Raw genomic sequence first — 18,707 nt, 5'->3', positions numbered from 1 at the left:
CACAGTATCTCAATTTACACTGAGTTGGAAAATTTTCAGGTTATTTTACCATTACCATCAATCTCTCTGATGACCACTCCATATGTAAAAATTCAGGGATGAAAAGAACCTAAATAAACTTGCATGCTTCGAATTAATTAGTCCCTGCACGTGTAGCCACCTCCCTTTTGTACTCACTACATGTGTTTTCGTTACTGAATTGCTCATTAAATCTAACACAGTTCACATTATATAATGGAGACCGAACTATGTATTTGTAAATCAAAGCCTGTTATATTTCCCATGTGTATATGTGTACAAAATTCTGCAAACACAAGTGCAGTTTCTGGTTTTAAAAAAAAAATTGAAATTCTGGATACAATAAATAATGATTCAAGAAATTCTTTCAATCATCAATCCCTCAGTAAAAGAGAACAGTGTCAGCATAACAGTGAAAACAAAAAATATATTAAACAATCTCAACTTCACTGAGTTATTCATAAAAGAAATTACTTGCCAAACTTAGTGATCCAAACACAAAATATTTGTTAATTTTCATATTATGTCAAATAAACTTAAGTTTTCCAGTTCCCATTGTTTCATTTATTTAACATGCTACAAATTTTAGGTCATACTGCAATCTCCCACATGCTGTTGATGAGGACAGAAGTATACCGCGTGAGTTTCCCAATGGCTAAATGAGTTTATCTGTTGAAAGCCTGAGCCATGGGCAAAATGACGGAATCTGTGCTGAGTGTATTGTGGTTGGGGCCAAGTGAGTGATGCAAGTGACAGCACATTCTTAATTTAGTAAGGAGAAAATCCATCAGGCTCTTGTTCATGACGAATGCCGAAAATTCATTCGTGACCTGCAGTGAAGACAAAAATAATTCTTGTCTACAACATGGTTGAACAACTGAATAGATTACCAAAATGCAAAATCTAGGCTCACATGAAAAATAGCTAAATAACCAATAGGACATCTGGTCATCGTAAAACTGTAACCAAGTACAGTATTATTGTGGTACGGTGGATCAGTGGTTAGCACTGCTGCCTCACAGCACCAAGGACCTGGGTTCGATTCCACCCGCAGGCGACTGTCTGTGCACATTCTCCCTGCGTCTGCATGGGTTTCCGCCGGATGCTGCAGTTTCCTCCTACACTCCAAAGATGTGCAGGTTAGGTGGATTGGTTATGCTAACTTACCCGTAGTGTCCGGGGGTGTGTAAGTTACGTGGATTAGACATTGGAAATACAGGGTTACAGGGAAAGGGTAGGGAGATGGGTCTGGGTGGGATGCTCTTCCGAGGGGTGGTGTGGACTTGTTGGGCCAAATGGCCTGTTTCTACACTGTAGGTATTCTATGAGAGAATTGATGAGAAATAAATTGAATGAAAGTGGGCACTGCAATGTGGATGAGCTAACTGACATGGCATGGTACAGGACACCATTTGAGAACGGGGGCAAAAAAGAACATAGCTGGGGGACAGTACAGCAAGACGGATTGACACTGTTCACGAAAGCAAAAAGCACAAGTCTAGAAGGTTGCATTGCCTGTGTGGTCCCAGTGTTTGGGCTTCCTGCTCAGGGCCGGAGAGGAACTCACAATGGAAAGGGAAATATCCAGCTGTTGTGGTCTCTGTGTGTACCAATAACAAAGACATAACTAACAAAGGCTCAGGCATTATGGTAACGCCACTAGACTAGTAACCCAGAATCCCAGTTGTCCCTTATGTTCTGGGACATAGGTTCAAATTCCAACTTGATAGATGAAGAAGTTTAAGTTCAATAAAAATATTCTGTAAATGTAATTTAGCCTAATGGTGATCCTGTACTGATTGTCGTAAGTATCCATCTAGTGTCCTTTAGGAAGGAATTTTGCCGTTCTCAAATGGTCAGGTCAGCATGCAACTCTAGGCCTATAGCAATGCCTCTTGACTGCCCTCTGAAATGGGCCAGCAAGCCAATAAGTTCAACAACTTTAAAGGATGAAAAATAAATGCTGGCTTGGCCACCAATGCCCCAGCTGATGATCAAATTTGAAGGAAAAAATTGAGAATCTATCTGGTTAATATGAGGGGCTCAGCACCAAATTACAAAGCAGAAGCTTGAAGATAATAATGTCAAAATTAATGCCCAAGCCACAAACAAATTAGCATTGGATAAATAAGGATTAGAGAAAGGAAAATATGGCTCAAAAGGTTAGTGAGAGTGAAACTGGTTACAGTTCATGATGCATTGCCACTATTACCGGGGAAAGTGGCATGTTTACCAATGGGAGGATCTGCACTTGAACCATGCCAAATTAGGGAAGTCAAGATGATTTCAAAAAGTGGGAACAATGAACCAAATTTGGACAGATGTGATAAATCCAAGTATAGAGACAAGGTGATAGAAAAATGCTCCACTAAACATACTACGACAGGAAGAAATGGAAAGTATAAATCTAAGAGTAAATCAGCAACCTTAGCTCGATAAAAAAAAGGTTAAAATTTAAATCTTCGTATCTGAATGCATATAGCATTTGAAACAAAACAGATGAACTAAAAGTGCAAATAGAAATAAATGTGTGATCTGTTCCAGTACAGCTATATCACTGGCATTTACCTGACAATGTGGCATATTTGTGAAGGCATGTTTCATTGTAAACCACCATTCATGATTACATGTGGCAGGGCTGCAAAGATCTGACCTGCCAGCTGTGGAATTTCTTAGCTCTAACTTTCATTTATGGCTTATGCTGTTAGGCACATGGGCTTTGTAGCTTCATTTTTGGGATTCCTAATGCAGCTCCTGGCACGCCCTCCTGTAATTTTAATTCAAGAAGAGTTGATCTCTGGCTTGATGGCAATGGGAGAGAAGGCCTGGCCATAATGTGTCAGACTGCATTGGAGTACAATTCGGTTGCTGCTGATATCCCAATGCATCTCACGGGATGTCCAGTGTTCAAATGCTCGATCTGTTTGAAGTCTGTCCCATTTAGCACGGCAATATTGTCACACAACATGGTGCAAGGTATTCACGATGTGAAGGCACGTCTTCATCTTCACAAGGACTTTACAATGGTCATTCTTACAGATATTGTCATAGACATATGTATCTTTGGCAGGCAGATTGTTAAGGATGCTCTCTCCCTGTTGATTAGCATGGAAGAATATGTTTCATTTGCCAGCTTGGGAGGGGGTTCACCCATTTTTGCCAATGCCATGAGACTTGACAAGGGTCTGAACTCAACATTGAGGATTCCCAAAGTAACTCACTCCCAAATGAATACCAATATGTCGCCACCTCAGCTGGGTGTGCCCTCCTGGTGGGGCAAGACATACTCAAGGATAGTGATGGTGCTGTCTAGGATTTTGCATGTAAGCTACGATTTCATGAGTACGATAATGTCAGGCTGTTGCTTGACTGATCTCAGACAGCTGTACTGATTTTGGCACAAACCCCCAGATGTTCGTAAGGTCAACAAGGCTATGTTTGCCATTGCTCCCCCCAGTGCCTAAGTTGATGCTAGATGGACCATCCAGTTTCATTGCCATATTCCTTTCTACTAGTTAATGCAACTGAATGACTTACTAGGCCATTTCCAAATGTCAACCACAATGAATGTGTCTGGAGTCATACATTGGTCAGACCAGGTAGCTTCCTTCCGAAACGACATTAGTAAACTAGATAAGTTTTCATGACAATCAACAATGGTCATCAATAAATTTTTAATTCTAGATTTTTGTCGCATTAACCTGCATGGTGGAATTTGAACCCAGATCTCCAGAACATTACCTGGGTCTCTGGATTCCAAGTCCAGCAACAAGACTGCTAGGCCACTGTCTCTCCCTTAAATAATGCATTTAATATAGTGAAATAACTTTCCTGTGATAAGCCAGATGCTAATGTGCCACTGTATTTCACAGTCTCAGAAAAAATAAAAAGAAAGAAAGATAAAATGAGCATTTTACTTCCTGGTTTGCATTCAATGAATATGTTTAAATGTGAATGGCTGCTTATTGACTTCATGACTATTGCTGGAGACCCCTTGACTCAATGCCAGAATCAAATCAGCATCAGAAAAGATGTATTCTAAGTTATTGTCTGAGCAGTTTCCTTCGACGTCAATGGCAAGGATTGTCACTTTACTCATAACCACAAAACTATTATAATGTGGTACTGTCTCTGAAGCTATCTGTAGAAACAACATACTATGACACTATGATAGCTAAAGGTAGCAGGATGACTGCTTTTATGCACAATGTGCTGTTTCTTCCAGCAAACTGAAAATTGAACTGTGTTAATTTATAGTTTGCTTCTATAAATTAAGCTACACAACAGACAACAGGGGGTTATTTCAAACTCTGTATAAAATACCAAAGTGCATTTGCCCTTTTGTAGCATTTTCAACCAGATTTTCTACCACATTTAAAGATCTATGTATCTCCAATCTTTAGATCTTTTTCGCCAGTCCCTCAAGCAATATAGTCTCTCTTTAAATTAAGAACCTGAAGGCATCATATATGATGAACTTGATTTAGTTGATGGATTCAGATTGTGTATTTTTAAATTGCACAGAAGTTTCTCCAAACTTAACTGTTATTTTTTCCAACAGAATATTTGTTAAACCATGTCAAATTTGTGTGGATTTCACTGGAATGTAATAAAATTGGCAAATGCAGCCATAGCAAGAAACTTACATAATCTATGCCGCTGGTAGTAGTGCAGTGATGCGACTAAAGCTTTTTCACTGCGGGAAACTTGTGTTGAGCAAGCAATTTCTGCAAAGAACATTGGGCCCTAAGCAATGCATAAGGACATTTGTTGTAGCATGAAGCCTTCTGTACCTCCTAAGTTTGTATGACTTAATTCGAACAGAGAATGAATATTCTGCAATGTTTGTGACATGAAATTGTAATAAGCATCCGAGCAAAGCATCTATGGGATCTTTTGTTAAATTTAGGAAATAAAGCACTTTGATCAGCCGTATTTGATTTGGATAATTAAATTTTAAAAACTGAACAGGGCTTTTCTCAATGTTCTGATACAACAAAATGACTGGAAATTACTAAAATATTTTGTGCAAAGAAAGCCTTCATGTTGATTAACCATGATTTCATTGAATAACAGAGCACACTCTGGGCTGAGTGGCCGTCTGCTCCTATGTCTTATGTTATCTAAAATGTGCAAAAATTTAGGGATGGCACAGTGACACAGCGGTTAGTACTGCTTCCTCACACCACCAGGGTACCAGGTTTGATTCCAATGTTGGGTGACAGTCTATGTGGCGTTTACATGTTTTTCCTGTGTCAGTGTGGGTTCCAGCAGATGCTCCGGTTTCCTCCCACAGTCCAGAGGGTCAGTGCATACTTTGGGCCAAACGGCCTCTATCTGCACTGCATTCTATGATTAGATTTGTACATTTTAATGAATTGGTGATTTCATTGTTGTAAATGTTATTTAAATTCTCTCACCAACATACAGAGGCAAGGTTTCTCAGGAAAAAAGCCATTTTTCAAAAAAAAAATAAAGTTAGCTACATGGTCAGTTAGCTTGAGAGACTTTTTAAACCTTCAGTGCATGTGGCATAGATGAAGAATTGATTCTCCTAGTGTCCTGGTCAACTCATGATATTTAGCTGACACCAAATACTGATTAATCACCACTTACTTGTTAGGCGCAGATTGACTGACTTCAGCAAAATATCACCCATGTTGGAACTCTAGAACAGAAGTATGAATGCTGTTTGCAGTAGGGTCCGCAAATCAAAATATTAACCAGTCTATGTTGGCTGATCAGCTATATACTCTTGGCATATCCTCTTTTTGTTTCAAAATTAATCTCCTGGTTGTAAAATATCTTACGGTTATGCAGAGGACATGGTAAGTTGCAACATAATTCTGGCTTCTCTTTCTACTTACAAAAATATGTGAATGGCTGGATTGCAACTGTAGAGGATTATTCTCAATTTCAGACACTGAAATTTCAGCCTACAGCTTTGGATAATTCTGCTTTTGATTTTACAGAAAAATGCTCTCAGCACAATCTATCAAGTTATAAGCAAACTATAAAAAGCAAAGTTCATCCAATGATGGCATTTTTACAATGTGTCTGAGGATGTGACTGCATACAAAGGGTGCAGTATTCATGCAAACACAAGGTCCAGATGTAACCTGATAAAGACCAACAGCAGATAAGCTAGGCCAATGTTTACAAATGTCCCTTGTTGGTGCTTTGGTTTACTTCGGCGTCGCTGGAATGCATCCTTTATGCAGTCCTTTTGTACGAGGATGAATGGAATAGCTTCTGAAGCTCTGGAAAAGAAAGGCCTCACATACTGTCTGAATAGAAGCAGGTGCTATCGGAGTCTACTGTTTGCACAGTGGCTCCCAAGACCAAAAAAAATTACACAAAACAACACACAAATTAATCCTGTGTCATATACTCAGTCGTCACACAGACAATAGTCCAGCTGCATCTTATCCACATGTGTCATTCCTAAGGTCACACCGGTTTGACGACCATTCTCTTTCAATAATCCAATGTAATTTATGAATCATGAATCACAGCACTGGGATTTTAGGGTTAAATTTGTTGCACTTGGTGATCATGTAAGTATAAGGAAATAACTCTTCCAGTTAGCTGTATCTGTTGCTGAAATGCCATTAGTGGATAAAACACAAATATTTTATTGCATTCTTCATTGTTTATCACCTTACAACTTGTTTTTTCAAGAGAAATATTAATTGTAACAAGTGGAAAAAACATGTCGTTTCCTCAAGTTTAAAATGTTAAAGTCATAGATGATACACAAAATCTTTGCAAAAGAATAGATTTATACATGTTGTCAGTTTCTTGTCTTTCTACATTTTAGGACATTTACCATGATAATCAATGCAAAATTCCCAAACTTAAATTAGGCATTTAAAAATCAGCACAGAACCATATTTGCACCCTTAAACCACATTTGACCAAGGTAATGATTCTTAAAGTGTTAATGTTGAAGTTGCTTTAGCTCCACCCAATTAAAATGACGTTACAGTGTCTTCTGGTGGAGAAACATGCAGTCTGGAATGAAACATGTGTCATTTCTGGCTCCTGATAATAACAATAACACCGAACTGCCAATCTGAGATTAGTTGTCAGGCTCGCAGTGTGGCTCATTTGTATGTACTCAAAGCAACATTAAAACATACAGCCCTGTTTTGTTGCAGAGAGAAAAGAGTATGTCTTTGCACCAAACATGTTTCAACACAACAAAATAGTCGACAGCCATTGACTGATGCATTTCTCAGGAAGATGCCCTGACCAATCACAGTTAACCTGCCTGGTTTAAAAATTAAACAAAATTAAACAATCATAAATAATTCATGTATTCTACATGGCAACGCCTATACCTTTCAAAGCACACTTACAACCAACCAGCACTCTCACGCAGGTTCACATATTGGGTTTCCCATTAAATTAGCATTTTTGCAATGGGTGTAAGATGAAAAAGTTTGAAAGATGTGTTTTCTTTTAGCAATATGAAAAGGATTTCTATTATTTGGACCTATTATTGCTATCATGTAATAAACAACACCTTGCAATACATGATAGGTGCCTCTTCTTGTGAATACTCTTCACTGAATTATCCTCTAACATCAACATCTAGATGTGCCCTTAGACTCAACATAGAAGGATGGTAATGAACTACCTCAACCACAACCCTCCAATAGTTGATATCCAAAAACTACTGATGCAAGGAAAATATTAGCTGATTAAGTGAAGGATGAATCTGGGTCATGATTAAATCTCGTTTTGTCTCATGTTCAACTGCTGCATACTCTGAAATTCCATTAGAGATTGCCTTACGCTTGTACCTCTCCTTGCAGGTAGTTGAAATCAGAAGAGACAGGACTGGTATGATAATATTTTGCACTGGAAGTCCTGCAATTCAGTCTCTATAGGCCCAATACAAAAATTGTCACCTAGCTATTACGAGGGGGCATAGATATAGGGGAGACGTCAGAGGTAGGTTCTTTATTCAGAGTGTTCAGGGCGTGGAATGCATTGCCGGAGTGGGTGGTGGAGTCGGCCTCATTAGGAGCATTTAAGCGGCTATTAGATAGGCATATGGATGAAAGTATAAGGTAGGGGTGGAGGTTAGATAGACCTTAGGATTAGGGTAAAAGTTCGGCACAACATTGTGGGCCGAAAGGCCTGTACTGTTCTATGTTCTATATTCTATGATGTGAGCTTATGCATCATGCAAGGATCACACTGTCCAAGTACAATCCATAAGCAATTCATGTGTTCATAACCAAACAGCCATCAAATAAGTGAATGCCACAAATAAAACAGTGCAGTTGAAACTCAAATCTGAGTTCTCTTTAAATGAATGGGTACTACACTAGAAAATGCAAAATGCCCTGCCTTGACTATTTCAAAGGATTTAGGAATGTATCCACAAGTTGCAGAATGCTATGTTCTGACCCTGGAGGCTGCCTCTGGAATTCCAGATTTTGCGATGTTGCATAAAATTGTAGCAACAATGATTATATGTTCTCAAAACACTTTGTTTTATTAAGTTATGCGCATGTTGCTGATTACCACTGGGGCCATATAACAATTTAAAGATTAATTCGCATGCTACTAATATGTTGTTAGCTCCAGGCCAAATAAATGATACTAAGCATTCTTCTGGAATAACTGTGCTAACAGAATACTATTCATCAGCAATTATAAGCCTGTGATGCAAATACTTTGCCATTATGGTTGATATCTTGGCCTTAACGCCAAAATGAATGGATTAAACTTATTTCTTCAAGCAACTCAAACATACAGAATTGAACAGCTTCAAAGAAATTTTTATATATGTTCTTACAGTTTTGAAGTCCACCAAAAAAAACACACCAGTCTTAAACAAAAAGCAACCCTGAAGGCCTTGAGCCAATTTTTTTTAGGATCCACAGCTCTGAAGACTCGGAATCTTAATTGTATTCTAAGTTTTGAAGTGTTCAGCTTTTATTCTGCTCTCACTCATTCAAACATACCTTGTCAATAAACATGACCACACAGCAACCAAAGCTTTGTTCAAATAATCCACTAAATCTGCTGATAGAACTAGCCATTTGATACCCATAGACGGGTATACAAGACACAATCTGTTTGAGACCAGTTGCATAGTGAAGATATCCATATGAGCCACAGGAAAATGTTCAATATTAACAGATTAAAAAAATACAATTGATATTACATAGTTATTTTACACATTGTTTCGGTCTCAGAATTGTGATTTATCTGGCACACAACCATATTAACTTTGAATCAGGGGTCTGCCTATAAAATTCAATATTCCAGACATGAAAAGCTCTAATTTACTACACATGGGCTCCAGTAAATAATTGTGTCCAAAATTAGAAATTTGAATTATGATTTTACAACATTTGCATCAGAGCACAATGAACAAACTAAATATGTGATGCAAGATAGGTTTTCTAAAAATAAAGGTAGATTTTGTTTTGATTATTTTGCAAAGAAGATTGAACGCCAGCAAATCATTCAACTGAATTCAATTTCACACAAAATGTTATTGTGAACGGACCAATCAATCTGCTGGAAGTTATACACCACTTAGTCCCAGCTTTGACAAAATAAATCTATCTTTTAACCATGAGCAATTTGGGGCTTGCTACTTCAACTTCTTTGTGTGTAATTGCTAGGATGTCTTTCTACTGCGAAATCTGCTACGCAAGTTCATCCACTCCTACAGTGACAGTCCACATTCATTCAGAAAACATACGCAAAATAAAATAAACAGTGCTGCCAAACATGCTTTCCACACCGAGTAGTCAGAAATTATATTTTGAAATTTATATTTTGCAATTTTGAAAGGCTGTAATTCAGCAAGACTCAGAAGTCATAGACAGCTCGCCTGAAATACCTGCAAAGCAAATTGCACTTAGGTTCTACATTTTCATTACAGAAGATTTGGACATGGTATGATCTCCAAAATTATGTGACAGATTGAGGTCCTGCAAAGGAAGTTCAGGAAGTTGAAAAGCAGGCCCACTGGGGTTGTAATCGTGGGATTATTCCCTGTGCCACATACCAATAATGCTAGGAATAGGAAAATCGTAAATACGTGGCTAAAGAGCTGGAGTCGGAGGGAAGGCTTCAGGTATGTGGATCATTGAGATATCTTGTTGGGCAGGTGGGACCTGTACATCTATAATAGTTTAGGTTAGATGGGCTTCAGATTGGTTTCACAGGTCGGCGCAACATCGAGGGCCGAAGGGCCTGTACTGCGCTATAATGTTCTATGTTCTAAGAAGGACAGGTTGCACCTTAACTGGAGGAGCACCAATATCCTTGAATGGAGGTTTGCTGGTGCCACTCAGGTGGGTTCAAACTAGTGCGGCAGGGCTAGAAACCAAAGTAGTAGGTTAAAGTAGTAAAATGACCGAGTAGGAATCAGAGACTAAGATCAGTAAGGCTGGGAAGAACAGCAGACAGGGAGAGATTACTGAATGCAGCAGGACTGGCGGTTAGAAGTGTATTTGTTTTAATATGAGTAGTATGACAGGTAAAACAGATGAACTTAGAGCTTGGATTAATTCTTACGACTAAATACTGCAGCTATTTCAAATGATTTGGTTTACGGGGGTGAGGGGCGGGGGAGGTGAGAACGGCTGGCAACCTAAAGTTCCAGATTTGGATGTTTCACCCAACATAGAGAGAGATGTAAAAGGTGGGGGAATTCCATTACTTACAAGAGAGAATATCACTGCTGTACTGAAAGAGGACATCTTGGAGGATCATCGAGCGAGGCCATATGAATACAGCTCAGGAATAAGAAGGATGCAATCACTTTGATGGAACTGTACTACAGGCCTCCCAAAGCCAGTGGTTGATAGAGGAGCAGATATTTGGAGAGATTATGGAAAAATGTCGAAACAGCAGGGTTGTGCGTGGTAGGTGATTTTAATTTCCCCTATATTGACTGGGCTCACTTACTGCCAGAGGCTTTTGGGGTAAAATTTTAGATATGCCCAGGACAGTTTTTTTGAAACAATATGTAAATGTAAATAGTCCAACCAGGGAAGAGGCCACATTAGACCTAGTATTGGGGAATGAGCCGGCCAGGTGTTCAAAGTTTTACTAGGGGAGCATTTTGGGAACAGCAATCATAATTCTCTACGGTTTCAGTTATTTATGGACAAGGACAAGAGTAGTCCTCAGGTAAAAGTTTTAAATACCACAATATTAGGCAGGAACAGGGAATGTAGACTGGGAGTGGCTGTTTGAGAGTAAATTCACATCTGGTATGTGGGAATTTTTTTTAAAGGACAATTGATTAGAGTTCAGGACCAGCATGTTCCTGTGAAAATAAAGGATAAGGACGGCAAGATTCAGGAACCTTGGATGATAACAGAAATTGAGAGATTAGTCAGAAAAAAAGTGGGGGCATACCTATGGTTTAGGAAACAGAACAATCATAGCACTCTAAGAATACAAAGATAGCAGGAAAGAAATCAAAGAATTAGGAGGGCTAAAAGGGGCTGTGAAATGTCTTTGGCAAATAAAATTCAGGAAAATACCGAGGCATTTGATACATATATAAGGAGCAAGAGGGTAGTTAAGTAAAGGGTAGGTCCACTCAAGACCAAAGGATCAAATTTTTGCATGGAACAGAGGAAATGAGTGAGCTCCTTATCAAATACTTTACATCGGCATTCACAGAAGAGTGAATGAGTGGATGCTGAGTCTAGAGAGGGGTATGTTGATATTCTAGGGTACGTCAATATAAAAATGGAGGTGGTGTTCGGTATTTTGAAAAACAATAAGGTAGAAAAGTCCCCATTACCTGATGTGATCTATTCCAAAATACTGAGGGAGGCAGATAAGGAAATTGCTGGGGCCTTTCATGAAATCTTTGTATCATCCTTAGTCAAAGGAGAGGCCCCAGAGTACTGGAGAATAGCCAACAATGTTTCTTCGTTTAAGGAGGGCAACAGGGATAATCTGGGAAGTTAGAGGCCGATGAGCCTTACTTCAGTGGCAGGGAAATTATTGGAGGAGATTCTTAGGATAGGATTTACTTGCATTTGGAAAAATATGGACTTATTGGTGATAGGCAGCATGGATTTGTGTGGGGAAGATCATGTCTCACAAACCTGATTGAATTTTTGGAAGAAGTGAGAAAGATGATTGATGAGGTAGATGTCTACATGGACTTTGACAAGGTCCCTCAGAGCAGGCTGATACAAGAGATGAAGTCACATATGATCTGCGGTGAGTTAGCAAGGTGGATACAGAACTGGCTTGGTCCTATAAGACAGGCAGTAGCAGTGGAAGGATGTTTTTCAGATTGGAGATCTGTGACCAGTGGTGTTCTGCAGGGATCAGTGCTGGGAACCCTATTGTTGTAGCATATAGAAATGATTTAGAGGAGAATCTAAGTGGCCTGATTAGTGAGTTCGCAGATGACATAAAGATTGGGGGAGCTGTGGATAGTGAGGGTTGCCAGAGGATACAGCAGGATATAGAAAGGGCAGAGACTTGGGCAGAGAAACGTCAGATGGAGTTTCATCCAGACAAATGCAAGAAGCATTTTGGGAGATCTAATGCTGGAGGGCAGTATACAGTAAATGGCGGAGCCTTTAATAGCACCAACATAGAGAGATCGGGTCGTATAGGTCCACAGTTCCGTGAAATTGGCAAACATAAGTGGATAAGGTGGTCAAGAAAGCAAAGGTCATGCTTGCCTTCATCGGTTGGGGCATTGAGTATTAAAATTGGCAATTCATGTTGTAGCTTTGGAGAAAATTAGTTGGGCTATATTTGCAATATTGTGGATAATTCTGATCGCCACACTATCAGGAGGATGTGGAGGCTTTGGAGAGGGTACAGATATGGTTTGGCAGGATGTTGCCTGGTTTGAACAATATTAGCTTTGAGGAGAGATTGGAAAAGCCTGGTTTGTTTTCACTTCCATCTCGAAGCATGATGGGTAACCTGATAGAAGTTTATAAAATTATGAGAGGTATGGATAGAATAGATAGTTCACGTCTTCTTCCCACGGGTAGTAAAGTCAATTACTAGAGGACATTGATTAACATAAAAAGGGGGTAAGTTTAAAGGAGATGTGAGACAAGTTTTTTTTTTCCCCCAGAGGGTGTTAAGTGCAAGGAATGCACTTGAGAGCTGGTGGTGGAGGCAGATACTATAGCAATATTTAAAAGACATTTCGACAGATGTATGGATAGGCAGGGAATAGAGGGACATGTCCAGCAAAGGAGCGAAAGGTCTTTAGTTTAATTTAGTTTCATTTAGTCATGTGTTGGTGCAGTCTTGGTAGGCCAAAGAGTCTGTTCCTCTGCTGTACTGTTCTTTGTCCTTTTTCTTTGTTGTTTGTCTGAGCTCAACTATTTTGTCAGCCTCCAACCTAACAATAGCCATCAGTTCTGATGGAGCATACACAGTTATCTCATTATAACCTGTCTTTTTCTCTTAAGCAATGCTGGCCTGAAGGGCTGTATTGCTTCCTGTATTTTAGCACATATTTCCAACATCTCTGGTTGATTTTTTTTTCATTTTTCCGCAAAAGGTAGCTGGATACAACCCTTCCATCTTGATACAACAAAACTACAATATGCTAATCATGTTCTTATTGACACTTTTTATGGCAAAAGTACTTAAGTCACATGTCATGAAAAGCCATTTGAGTCCTGTTTGTCATTCTTGCCCCTCAGCACCATCAGATCTCAGATGCCACCAATGCAGTTTAATGCCGCCCATTCTAAATTGCATAACCCCAACCTGCCCTCTAAACAGGATCCTTGTAAATCCTGGATTCACTTGCACACTTACTCTGACAATTCAGTACTTTACCTGAGTCATAACAAACTCATGGACTTCATCAGCTAACTCCAACTCCTGCTCTATCCTTTCGGATTTCAGGCATCCCTATAAACCCAAATCTTACTCACTATTTCAAGGGTACTCCTCTCAGGTGATTCAAAATCTTACACGTTGCCCAGCAAGTTCAGGCATCAGGGACACTTGAATTCAAATTTCACTGTCTGCCTTGGTGGGATTTTACCCCAAGTATCCAGAATCTGGGTCTGGTTAACTAATACATTACCACTGCCACCCTAGTAGGGAGGTAATGCCATTGAACTTGTAATCCAGAACCCTAGTGCAACGTTTTGGGGACAGGGGTGTGAATCCCACCAAGACAGATGGTTAATTTCAAAAGAAGAAAATCTTGAATTAAAACCACTGTTGATTGTTGTAAATACCCAACTGGTTCACCAATGTGCTTCAGGGAAGGAAATCTGCCATCTTTACCTGGCCTGGCCTGGCCTGGCCTACATGTGAAAAACCTATAGACATGGACAAGTTTCTGTCCCATGTTTATACTCCTGGTGCCCCAGACATCCCTCTAAGGTCAATGTAAAGGCAGCAATAGTTTTGTATGTGGAATGGTCATTTGAGGGAGATTTCTAATAGTACTAGTGCCCGACTTATCATTCAATGAGAAAAAAGAAAAGGAAAAGTGGTGAGAAAAGAAAACAAAAATGATCAGCAAAAATGGTTCCAGCAGCCTTTCATTTCCTGTATGCCTACAAGTTACTAACTTTTAATCCAGGTAAGAAATCTCTTTTCTACATTTTCTCTCATCCAAATCCCCAAAAGTATCACGTTGGTAAAAAACAAATTTTTTTTCTCATTACTGAGCAGAAATAGTTTGTCATTATAGGGTATATTCGGTCAACAGAAGAACTGCAAACATCTCAATGTGCCTTACAAAGGCATTTAGAAGATAAATACAATTTCCCTTGTGTAACCGAAGATCAGCCTTAACAGCACTTACCAGTCACTTTTATGAATGATACAAAAATTATTTGACTGCTGGCCTCAGTTTAGTTGTTCACAGCTAAAACTAAATGTCAGCTGAAATGCTACATTTTACTGACAAACAGGCTATAGCAATATCTTTGACCTTCACTAGACAGTTTGAAGTCTGCTAACATGTCAATGCCTGTCAACAAGCCATTTTCTTTCTCTAAACTAGACCACAATTATACATGCACACAGATAACAATGACTAAAATAAATATTTCTACTGTTAAGACTGGTTCAACTGCCTCAATTATGAAACCGTAAAGTCCAAAATAGACGTGTTTAAATCAAACGTTTAATGTGGCATCATAATACAAGCAAATTAAAAATCAAATGGGGCTTATTTTTAATTTGAAGTGACACTGCTAAAGGAAAATAATTATTTGTCACTTTTGTTATTCTTGAGTGGGTCAGCATTCACCAATGAGTCAAAATAATTTGGCTGCTCAAATGTGCAGTGTTACTTTTTATTAGTTTGTTTGGTCAAATTACTGAGAGTAAATTATCATTTGTTAACATGGAAATCAAGTTGTGCTAGACTCCACTGAAGAATCTAAAATGTGAGAAGCACAAAGATCAGTCAACATCTTTTCCAGAGAATAAAGGTCATGATTGTTAGCACGGCCAAATCCCCCGAAAAGGTGCAGCTCATAATGATGACCTGTCTCTTCCCTTGACAGATGCACTGTGCATTTCCGACCCTTTACGTTATTTGATTTTTATTTCTATCGTTGAATTAAAGATCTCGGTTTGGAGACCAAAAGACCGACTTCTCAGTGACCCAAGTCCTGGCAGCGATATTAACCCAATGGGAATTGTTGAAATCTGTCATACAGAAACAACTGCAGAAGCGGTTGGCTTCTCAAACGAAAGAGCAAAGGCTGATTTAATCAAAATAACATGAAAAATCAGGAATTTCTTCAAAAGAAACATTGGCACTACAATGGATTGAATACTTGCACACCTGGATGACTCAACAGTTTGAGCTGGATGAACCAACCCATGGAATATCACATCAACAGATCCAAAGGGAACGTCAAGTAGTAGTGTTTCGAAATGCCATGGTGGGGGTTGGGGCAATCAAAACAGACTAGACTGTGATCTCTTTTGATTACAAAGACAACAAGTGGCTGACAAACCTCAGTGCATTATGCCCAAACTGTAGATACATTTTTCATTTATCCCTTTAAAAATAGGGATTAAAAAGCCACTTTCAATGCTGCTGTTGTGTGTTAATGGGACTGAATGTTCTCATGTGCATCAACCTGTGTTCAAATGTGAATGTACTATGAAGGTCACAGTTGAAAAACTATCCCTGAGTTACCCTTGTATTGTAGGTAAAGAAGGACCCCTACCACTCAGTGTTGAAAACCAGACAAAAGGAACCAGGACAATAAAAGAGCTCACCCTGAATGTTACAATTCTATCATGGTTGAAATCAGTCAAAACTGCAGAATCTCAAACAATCAGCAAAATTAAGATTCATGAGAAGACCTGTTCAATTACCAATGTCAACACTACCAGTAACCTCCACTGCAATGGCACAATGTTCAACTATCTGCTCTTTACAAGTAATTCAGACACTGCTCTGTACATCTGTTTAACTTTTATTAAAATCACATCTTACTTTTAATATATGCATGTGCTGTGTTAATAATTTTTCTCACGTTTAGCAATCAATTTACTCTTTGTTAATTCAAGAAAACCTGGTTAAATTGGCTCCTTTTAAATCATAAGTTCAATTGGATTTGGGAGAAAAGTATTCACAAATTAAAGGATCAGTTTTAAAATAGATTTGTTGTGACCAAATGTGGGGGTGGATGAATAAAGAAGGGGAACCAGTTCATGCCTCCTGACTTGGGGTCCAAATATAAAATGGAAGAATGGGTCAGTGCCTCAGGACCTTCAAGATGAAATGATTGTTGCCTCTAGAACCATAGAGGTTTACAGTGTGGAAAGCTATCTCACAGACTAGTCAAGCACAAATCTAACACAGAATCTTCACGGAATCATACCTTACCTCTTGACAACATCACCACCATCCCATTGGCAGGACACTTCTACCAAAGGTGGCAGCTCAGTGGTGTTCAACCCAGAGGAAGCTTCCCTGGGAGTCATCAATGTTACCAGAACCTCATGAAGTCTCATGACATCAGATCAAACATGGGCAAGAAAGCCTCCTGCTAATTACCAAGTACTGTCCTCCATTGGCTGATGATTCTACGCTCCTCGATGTTGAGCAACACTTGAAGGAAGCACTGAGTGTGGCAAGGGCACAGAATGTGCTAAGGATGAGGGATTTCAATGTCCACCTCCAAGAGTGGTTTGGCAGCAGCACTACTGATTGAGTTGGTCAGGTCCTAAAGGACATAGCTGATAGTCTGGGTATGCGGCAGGTGGGGAGGGAACCAACAAGAGGGTCAAACAAACTTGACCTCATCGTCACCAATTTGTCAGCCGCAGATGCATCTGTCCATGACAGTACTGCTAAGAATGGCTAACACCACAGTCATTGTGGTGATGAAATCTGCCTTCACATTGACAATACTTCACATCATGTTGTGTGGTACTATCATGCTAAAAGGTACAGACTTCAAACTAACATCTTAAGACTGGGTATCTATGAAGCACTATGGGACATTAGCAGCAGCAAAATCATACTCCAACACAATGTGCAACTGGATGGCCCAGCATATGCCCCACATTACCCATTACCATCTAACCAAGGTATTAACTCTGGTTCAATGCAGAGTGCAAGAGGGCATGCCAGAAGTTGCACCAGGCATACCTAAAAATGAGATGTCAATGTGAAGCTGCAAAACCGGACTACTTGTGTACTATACAGAATATGCATCAGCTGACAGATAGAGCTAAGCGATTTCACAACCAATAGATCAGATCTAATCTCTGTAGTCTTGCCTTTTCTAGTCATGGTTGGTGGCAGACAATTAAATAACTCACTGAAGCTGGCATCTCAGCAAATTATCTCCATCCTCAATAATGGGGAATCCAGTACATCGGTGCAAATGATAAGATTGAAGTATTTGCAACAATCATCAGCCATAAGTGCCAAGTGGATGATCCATGCCATCCTTGCCCAGAAGTCCTCATAATCACAGGTGTCAGTTTCCAGACAATTCAGCTCAATCCATGTGATAGACAGAAACAGCTGCAGGCATGAGATACTGCAAAAGCTAAGGGCCCTGACAACATTTCAGCAATAGTAATGAAGAACACGTTCAAATTAACTGTGGGTTACTTAGTTCTACTGCATGATGTTTGCACAGTTTGGCATGCATCTAATCCAATGAATGCAGTGTTCCCATGAATACATCACATTTTTATGTTTGCCTGGTCCTGGTCCTGCTCCTGCAGACTTTGTGAACCAGGGTTGATCCCCTAGTTTGATGGCAATGGTACGATGGGAGATATTCCACGCCATGAGGCTCTAAATGGTGGATGAATGTATTTGGCTGTTGATAATGATGATGATAATACACAGCACATCAGGGATGTCCAGGTCGGAGTTGCTGGAACTGTTCGAGATCTATCCCATTTAGCATGGTGATTACACAAGATAGAGGGTATCCTCAGTGTGAAGGCAGGAATTCATCAACGCTTATACCAACATTGCTTTGGATGGATACATCTGCAGAGAATGAATTCAAATAGATTTTGCCCTCTTGTTGGCTCTTTCAGTATCTGCCACAGACCCAGTCTAGCAGCTCTGTCTTTTATGACTCAGAGATAGTAGGAACTGCCGATGCTGGAGAATCTGAGATAATAAGGTGTTGAGCTGGATGAACGCAGCAGGCCAAGCAGCATCAGAGGAGCAGGAAAGCTGACGTTTTGGG

General features: G+C 39.6%; 1 protein-coding gene across 1 annotated transcript in view; it reads right to left on the bottom strand.

Moving 5' to 3' along the window:
- Positions 1-476: 476 nt before the first annotated feature.
- LOC109914929 (protein diaphanous homolog 2-like) overlaps positions 477-18,707 on the bottom strand; it is a 395,717-nt gene continuing 377,486 nt past the window's right edge. Inside the window, exon 19 of the mRNA XM_048605014.1 lies at positions 477-848. Coding sequence (XP_048460971.1) covers positions 838-848 — 11 coding nt within the window. The 3' untranslated portion in view covers positions 477-837. The remainder of the gene's footprint in view (positions 849-18,707) is intronic.

Source organism: Rhincodon typus, chromosome 14 (assembly GCF_021869965.1).
Source record: "Rhincodon typus isolate 14 chromosome 14, sRhiTyp1.1, whole genome shotgun sequence".
Lineage (NCBI taxonomy): Eukaryota > Metazoa > Chordata > Chondrichthyes > Orectolobiformes > Rhincodontidae > Rhincodon > Rhincodon typus.
The sequence above is the reverse complement of the archived record's forward strand: the minus strand, read 5'-3'. Positions and strand labels throughout refer to the sequence as shown.